The 8,282-nt window shown below is 38.2% G+C and overlaps 1 protein-coding gene across 1 annotated transcript; it reads left to right on the forward strand.

Annotated features, from left to right (window-relative positions):
* Positions 1-430: 430 nt before the first annotated feature.
* terf1 (telomeric repeat binding factor (NIMA-interacting) 1) lies at positions 431-8,282 on the forward strand. Its single transcript, XM_046833656.1, has 10 exons — positions 431-1,042; positions 3,123-3,218; positions 3,741-3,868; positions 4,074-4,160; positions 4,736-4,885; positions 5,010-5,107; positions 5,202-5,240; positions 5,342-5,439; positions 5,624-5,694; positions 7,790-8,282. Exons 1-10 carry the CDS (start codon positions 856-858, stop codon positions 7,946-7,948), a joined length of 1,113 nt encoding a protein of 370 aa, XP_046689612.1. The 5' UTR covers positions 431-855; the 3' UTR covers positions 7,949-8,282.

Here is an 8,282-nt window from a genome sequence, read left to right on the forward strand (position 1 = left end):
CTCGCCACATAAAGTGCATCGTGTGCAACCTGGTGCAAACAGTGCAAAGACAACACAAGACACTACAAGACAACACAGAAGAGTGCAATACAATACAGGACAGTGCAAGACAAAACAAACGTCATAACTAAATCATATATTTATATATGTGCTGTATAGATTAAAAGTGTTTATTATTTGGTCATCTGCTATGACTAATTTTCTTGGTCACTTTACACAGAGCTGAAAGGAAGGGTTTTGAACGCAACCTTGATATACCGGCGGTGATTACTGCCCCCTGTTGGTCATTTGAACAAACAATATTCATCTCGACACAATAAGAAATTGAAATAAAGTTTATGAAATAAAAATGGTGACTATTGTGTTTATAAAAAAGATAATTGTGCATGCGTATTTACAAATTAATTTATTCTATTGTATATTTTTTTGTTAAAAAAAGATACTTGGATACTTAGGAAATAGGAATTGTAGGATAAATTGTTAAATACGTTTACTTTAATCCGATAACGATGTAACAGATACGGGTTTCGATTGTTTCCAACATAAACCAAATGATATAATGTACACTTGTAAAGGTTGTGTTTAAAAAGTTATAGTAATTATAATAAAAATTTAATATAAAGATAAAGGTAAGATAAAGGTATATCTTATTGCGCCGTCATTACTTAGTGTGACCGCGTGGTGGCAGTACATATATCTGTGAAGACAACGGAAAAAATACGAAGAAGAAACAAAAGCTGCAGAAGAAGAAAAACAAACAAAAACGGATTTGTTTTCATCTGAGTTTTTCCTCAATTTTCTCACATACACAGAGACGTGTACAGTTGCTGTAAAATCTTGTACACGGCTCTCGGGATGGATGTCGGAGCTCCACAGGAAACCCAGGCGGTCATATCGAGCACAACAGGCGCCCAAGTGAACAGCGCCGAGGTGGAAAGTGTTGCTAAGTCGTGGATGATTGACTTCAGCTTCCTGTCGTTGTGTTGCTCCTACAGAGAGCAAAACGCCGAGAAGTTCAGCAAGACTTTAAAAATGTTTGAAGGTAAAACTCGTGGCATCTGACGGTCCACTGCTTTACAAGACGCAACTTTTGCTCTCATATTTTCCAGGTTCCTCTTCCATATCATTTGTGGATTTGTACGAACTCCTGACCAATAGCATCGCAGGGGGCGGGGCTTACGGCTGCGTGCGCGGGAAAAATTAACAATTCAATACGCGTCCTCCAATTTAACCATAGAACATAAAACTCATGAATAATGTATTAGTCACTTAAAAAATAAATATAAAATCCACCTTCAGACATAATTAAGTCATACGACGTTATTAACTAACAATAAATTCATATTTAAGTAGCAATTTATAGTCAAGATATTTCAGCCACGTGTGTAATAATAGCAACATGTTGTATAAATATTTTAATATATTATGTTGAATAAATATTTTATAATTATATATTAACATATAAAGTGTAATAATAGCAACATATTGCTTCAGTGTCAGTAAAATCCACCGGAAACCCCCTCTGAATTAAACCCATATGTATTTAAAGGGAGCGATGCAGCGGTGCTTTAATCCTTCAGTGCCAGTCTATACGTCTCTATCACTTCTTCATTTGCTTCCACTTTCATACGACCATCACAGTCAGCACTTGTTACCTGTTAATTAACTAATTGGCCCTTGTCTCTGTTATAACTCAGTGTTAAGAGTCATTGCATCCCCTGAGTCAGGTTTTTGTTGTTTGTCTACTTTCACCCTATTAATAAATAAATAAATAAATTCATAAAGGAATAAATACATTTACAGTCAAAAGTTATAGGAAGATATATATATATATATATATATATATATATATATATATATATATATATATATATATATATATATACATACACACACACACACACACACACACCACACACACACACACACAAAGAGTGTGAGCCCACATAAGCAAAATAAAACAAGGAAGGTGGGAAAATGTAGTTAACATTTGATTAGACAGAGTACTAAGAAAACACAAGACAAAGTTAAAAGACAGAAAGAACAAAGCAAAAGTGGAAAAACACTAGTTAAACAAACTAAACCAGAGAAAGATAATTTTTTATTTATTTTTTTTTTTTTATGCATATTAACTCCCAGTCAAGTGAAGTTTGGACTGTATCAAGGATCGGCTCTGAGCCCTTTCCTATTTGCTGTGGTGATGGACATGTTGATGGACGAGGTCAGACAGGAGTCTCTATGGACTATGATGTCTGTGGATGATATTGTGATTTGTGGTGAGAGTAGGGAGCAGGTTGAGAAGAGCCTGGAGAGATGGAGGTACAGAGGAGAGAAGGGGAATGAAACTTAGTAGGAGTAAGACAGAGTACATGTGTGTGAATGAGAGGGAGGGCAGTGGAGTGGTGCGGTTGCAGGTAGAAAAGGTGGTGAAGGAGTTTAGGTACCTGGGGTCAACAGTGCAAAGTAATAGAGAGTGTGTTAGAGAAGTGAAGAAAAGAGTGCAGGCAGGGTGGAGTGGGTGGAGAAGAGTGATAGCAGGAGTGATTTGTGATAGAAGGGTATCTGCAAGCGTGAAAGGGAAAGTTAATAGGACTGTTGTATGGTTTAGAGACAGTGGCATTGAGTAAAAGACAGGAGGTGGAGCTGGAGGTAGCAGAGCTGAAGATGTTGAGGTTTTCGTTGGGAGTAACGAGGATAGACAGGATTAGAAACGAGTTTATTAGAGGGACAGTACATGTACGACATTTTGGAGACAAGCTGAGGGACGCGAAATTGATATGGTTTGGACATGTGCAGAGGAGGGACATGGGCTATATCGGTAGGAGAATGCTGAGGATGGAGACACCAGGAAGGAGGAAAAGAGGAAGACCAAGGTGGAGGTTTATGGATGTGGTGAAGGAAGACATGCAGGTAGTTGGGTTAAAAGAGGCAGATGTAGAGGACAGGGGGGTATGGAGACGGATGATCTGCTGTGGCGACCCCTAATGGGAGCAGCCGAAAGAAGAAGATGATTCTGTATTTACAAAATATAATGGACCTGAAAACTATTGTTCTATTCTGTAATGTACTTTACTGTAAACTGCTTGTTTTGTAGAAGTTAAAGGTTGTCTGTATTTCTCCAGTGTTGATTGATGACGACTATCAAATTCAGGACAATCAGCAAATCCAGCGAACCATCTGCTGCCTGCTTTCCAGAATAATGGACAGCAAAAACTTAGGTGACTTTTTTTATTTTTTATTTTTTTAAATCCTCGACTTAAAACCTCTAGTGCAGAGTAGAATTTTCTGTAAAATCATGCTAATTAGAATGCGATGGAGCATAGCAGGACAAATGGTTTACACTTCATAGACAAAAGTCTGCAGACTCCTTACCATACGATTTGTATATGCTTATTGAAAATCCCATTTAGTCCCCATTTGTTGTGCTAATAACCTCCACTCTTCTGGGAAGATTTTCTACTAGATTTTGGAGTGTGATTTTGGCTATTTGTGCTCATTCAGCTTACAAAGTCATGTACTGTAGGTGAGGTGAGAAGGCCTGGGGTGCAGTCAGCATTCCAGTTCATCCCAAAGGTGTTTAGTAGGGTTGAGGTTGAGAGCTTTATAGCAGGTCACTCAAGATCTTCCCCTTTTTTTTTTTCTAATTAATAGTCAAAGAAAGGGAAATCAGAGCTGCCTAATTAGGAAGTTTCATTATGGAGGCGTTAATTATTCATGAATTGTTTTGTGTTTGTGCGCAGATGCGCATTATGACCTGAACAAGAAGGTGACTCCTCTGATGTCTGCGATCTCGGTGTGGGAATGTCTGAAGGACACCGTAGACGATGCTGTCTTATACAACAACGTGGAGAACCTGTTATTTATTCAGGTCAGAATTCAGCACTACGGAGTGTATCCATTATTTCCATTCATTCAAAAAAACAGTACACACGCATATGTAGGACACACACACACATCTCCAGTAAAGCACTGATAAAATGTCTTTCTGTATTTGGTTTTCATTCTTTTAAACAAATATGTTACGCTGTATTAAAGTGTATGGTTTTTTTTTGTTTGTTTGTTTTTTTGTCCAGTGTGTTGGCGTGTGTTTGGAGAAAGGCAACCCTCAGCTCGCAGCACACACACTGCAGTGGCTTGAGAAAGAGACTAGTTTACCTGAGGTAACTTCCTCTTAATTACACCTCTGTGTTGTAAAAGAATAACTGAAAAAGAAGGTGGACAGTAGCTCTGTCTCAAACTACACATCATGCACTGCATTATTCCTTCACACAATGTGTGTGTTGTACCAGGATGTTTGTATTGCAGTAATGTCCTGAGGTCATTCATATAAGATCATTTTGTATTTAATCTGTTTTTTTTCTGTCATTTCTTCTTCTTTTTCTGTCATTTCTTCTTTTTTACACTATTGTTTTATATAATTTCCTGCTCTTTCTTTCTTTCTTTCTTTCTTTCTTTCTTTCTTTCTTTCTTTCTTTCTTTCTTTCTTTCTTTCTTTCTTTCTTTCTTTCTTTCCTTCTTTCTTTCTTTTGTGTTGCTTTTTCAAATTTATTTTTGGATTTTTTCTTCTGTCTCCCCTTTTATCATTTTTCTTACCTCTTGCTCTGTCTCTTTTTCAGTAATTTTTTTTCTGTATCTTTTATTTGCCTAGTTTTTCATATTTTTATATCCCTTTGTCTGTTTTTTCTTCCTTCTATTGATTTACCTTTTTCCTTAGTATTTTTATTCCTATTTACAGAAACTGCAGAGAAAACTGTCCACCGTCGTGTCTAAGAAGGATGCATATGATCAGCTTCTCACGAGGTTCTCCTTTAATCACCTACTGAAGAACGTGAACTCGTTCTTGGATAAGTTTCTTAAGAAACATCCATCTGACTTTTTGTTTAAGGTATTACTTGTGATGGGTCAATCCTCTTTATCTCACCTGTAGAGGGTTCATAATTCAGAAGGTTTTATTGTCTCAGGTTGTAAAATGGTTGTATACAAGTGTGACAAGATGTTCAATCCTACAGGCCGCATCTAAAGTGGTTCAGGTTCATCAGGAAAGAACGGAGAAGACCGAGGAGGCGGGTCAAGACACTGAGGAGCCAGAAACAGGCACTCCTTTAAAGTACGATGCATAAACAATATGGCAATATTTCAAGATATTTTTATTTAGACTTGAATTGAGAACAATGGGTTAAAAGCGTTCTTTTCTGCTTTAGGCCTGAGGCGAACGCTGTTTCGTCAGAGCTAAACCTGAGGTGCGTGTTCATTATAATCATGCAAGAATATAAAGCATGATGAAAAGTGTGCGCAACCTCCCGTGTTGAGTAATGCTGTTACTATGTTCTGTTTCTCATAGACCAAAAAAGAAGCTTTTCTCCACTAAAATTGGTCAGCACTGGAAACCAGAAAGCACAAAGAAACAGCAGAGTTTTTCGCACCGAACAGCCAAATTAAGTATGTTTTAATAAAGAAAAATGACTTAGTCCATATGTAATCAGATACAATGCATCCTGTGCATGTGGTGTGTCAAGTGTATATATGAAACCTCTAAAACTTGGTTAAAAAAAAAAAAGAAAAACAGCTGAGAAAAAAAGTCCTGAATGATCTTGATAAGAATTTTATTTTGCACTCTGTACAGAAGTATCCAGAAGGAGTTCTAACGTGCCACCACCACAGCAAAGCAGCACCACCAAATACAGATCCCGGAGGGTAAGTGTTTATGTTTAAGGGAGAATTCACAGCTAAGTGAATTACTCAATTTTAATGCATGACGTGGAGGGTGAATAACCTCATGGAGGTATTAAAATTATCCATTCAGAATTGTCACGTCAAGAGCCGTTATTGTGGTTTGCAGAGCAAAACTGACTAAATAGCTGAATATAACAGTTAATTTTTGCTGTTAATTTTATATTCCGGTGGTTAGAACTAGAAATACACTATACAGGGAGTGCAGAATTATTAGGCAAGTTGTATTTTTGAGGATTAATTTTATTTGAGGATTTAATTTGAACAACAACCATGTTCTCAATGAACACAAAAAACTCATTAATATCAAAGCTGAATATTTTTGGAAGTAGTTTTTAGTTTTAGCTATTTTAGGGGGATATCTGTGTGTGCAGGTGACTATTACTGTGCATAATTATTAGGCAACAACAAAAACAAATTCATACCCATTTCAATTATTTATTTTACCAGTGAAACCAATATAACATCTCAACATTCACAAATATACATTTCTGACATTCAAAACCAAACAAAACAAATCAGTGACCAATATAGCCACCTTTCTTTGCAAGGACACTCAAAAGCCTGCCATCCATGGATTCTGTCAGTGTTTTGATCTGTTCACCATCAACATTGCGTGCAGCAGCAACCACAGCCTCCCAGACACTGTTCAGAGAGGTGTACTGTTTTCCTCCTTGTAAATCGCACATTTGATGATGGACCACAGGTTCTCAATGGGGTTCAGATCAGGTGAACAAGGAGGCCATATCATTAGATTTTCTTCTTTTATACCCTTTCTTGCCAGCCACGCTGTGGAGTACTTGGACGTGTGTGATGGAGCATTGTCCTGCATGAAAATCATGTTTTTCTTGAAGGATGCAGACTTCTTCCTGTACCACTGCTTGAAGAAGGTGTCTTCCAGAAACTGGCAGTAGGACTGGGAGTTCAGCTTGACTCCATCCTCAACCCGAAAAGGCCCCACAAGCTCATCTTTGATGATACCAGCCCAAACCAGTACTCCACCTCCACCTTGCTGGCGCCTGAGTCGGACTGGAGCTCTCTGCCCTTTACCAATCCAGCCACGGGCCCATCCATCTGGCCCATCAAGACTCACTCATTTCATCAGTCCATAAAACCTTAGAAAAATCAGTCTTGAGATATTTCTTGGCCCAGTCTTGACGTTTCAGCTTGTGTGTCTTGTTCAGTGGTGGTCGACTTTCTGCCTTTCTTACCTTGGCCATGTCTCTGAGTATTGCACACCTTGTGCTTTTGGGCACCCAGTGATGTTGCAGCTCTGAAATATGGCCAAACTGGTGGCAAGTGGCATCTTGGCAGCTGCACGCTTGACTTTTCTCAGTTCACGGGCAGTTATTTTGCGCCTTGGTTTTCCACACGCTTCTTGCGACCCTGTCGACTATTTTGAATGAAACGCTTGATTGTTCGATGATCACGCTCAGAAGCTTGGCTATTTTAAGACTGCTGCATCCCTCTGCAATATATCTCACTATTTTTGACTTTTCTGAGCCTGTCAAGTCCTTCTTTTGACCCATTTTGCCAAAGGAAAGGAAGTTGCCTAATAATTATGCACACCTGATATAGGGTGTTGATGTCATTAGACCACACCCCTTCTCATTACAGAGATGCACATCACCTAATATGCTTAATTGGTAGTAGGCTTTCCAGCCTATACAGCTTGGAGTAAGACAACATGCATAACGAGGATGATGTGGTCAAAATACTCATTTGCCTAATAATTCTGCACTCCCTGTATAGACAAAAGTATTGGGACACCTGACCGATCCTGCTATATGTGGTTTTTCCCCAAACTGTTACCACAAAGCTGGAGGCACACAATTGTATTGGATGTCTGTGGATGCGGATGTTCATTTAGATTGGTGATGAAGCAAAGTGGCACTGCCTGTTTGTTCTCCAGTTTCAGTGCACTTCTTTCAGCCAATCAGAATCAAGTATTCAGCCAAACCATGATATAAACTATAAATATATATCTGTTCTAATGGAGGAAAAGTTATTTATGTATCATGATAAAAAAAATTTTATACACAACAATTCTGCTATTCAGAAGTGGCTTAACGAGGAGGACAAGTGCCTGAAGGCAGGCGTGAGGAAGCACGGCGAGGGGAAGTGGTGCAAAATCCTGGAGGAGTTTGATTTCGGAAATCGGACCAGCGTCATGCTGAAGGACAGGTGGAGAACGTTAAAGAAACATGGCAAGGTTTGAAACCATCGGCTTGGAGCTTGTTTTTTTTTTCTCCTCTATATGGATACTTCAATGATTATGAATTGATGGTGTGCCATCCTCTGATTCTTGATTTTAAAGTTACTGAATGAAATAAAACATCAATTAAAAAAAAAAAAAAAAGTTTGCATTTTAAGGTTCCTCAATGCGGAAAACCGTTTCCTGCACCTTTAATGAAACACGTATATAACTTTTTATTAAGGTTTATTTTGAGTAACTGTAAATAAGGTTTTTACTGTTTTTTAACCTACATATGTGTATGTTTTATTGTACCGAATATGCTTAAAAAAATACTCAATAAACAGCAGTGAATGTA

Source organism: Silurus meridionalis, chromosome 21, assembly GCF_014805685.1.
Source record: "Silurus meridionalis isolate SWU-2019-XX chromosome 21, ASM1480568v1, whole genome shotgun sequence".
In the NCBI taxonomy this organism is placed as follows: Eukaryota; Metazoa; Chordata; class Actinopteri; order Siluriformes; family Siluridae; genus Silurus; species Silurus meridionalis.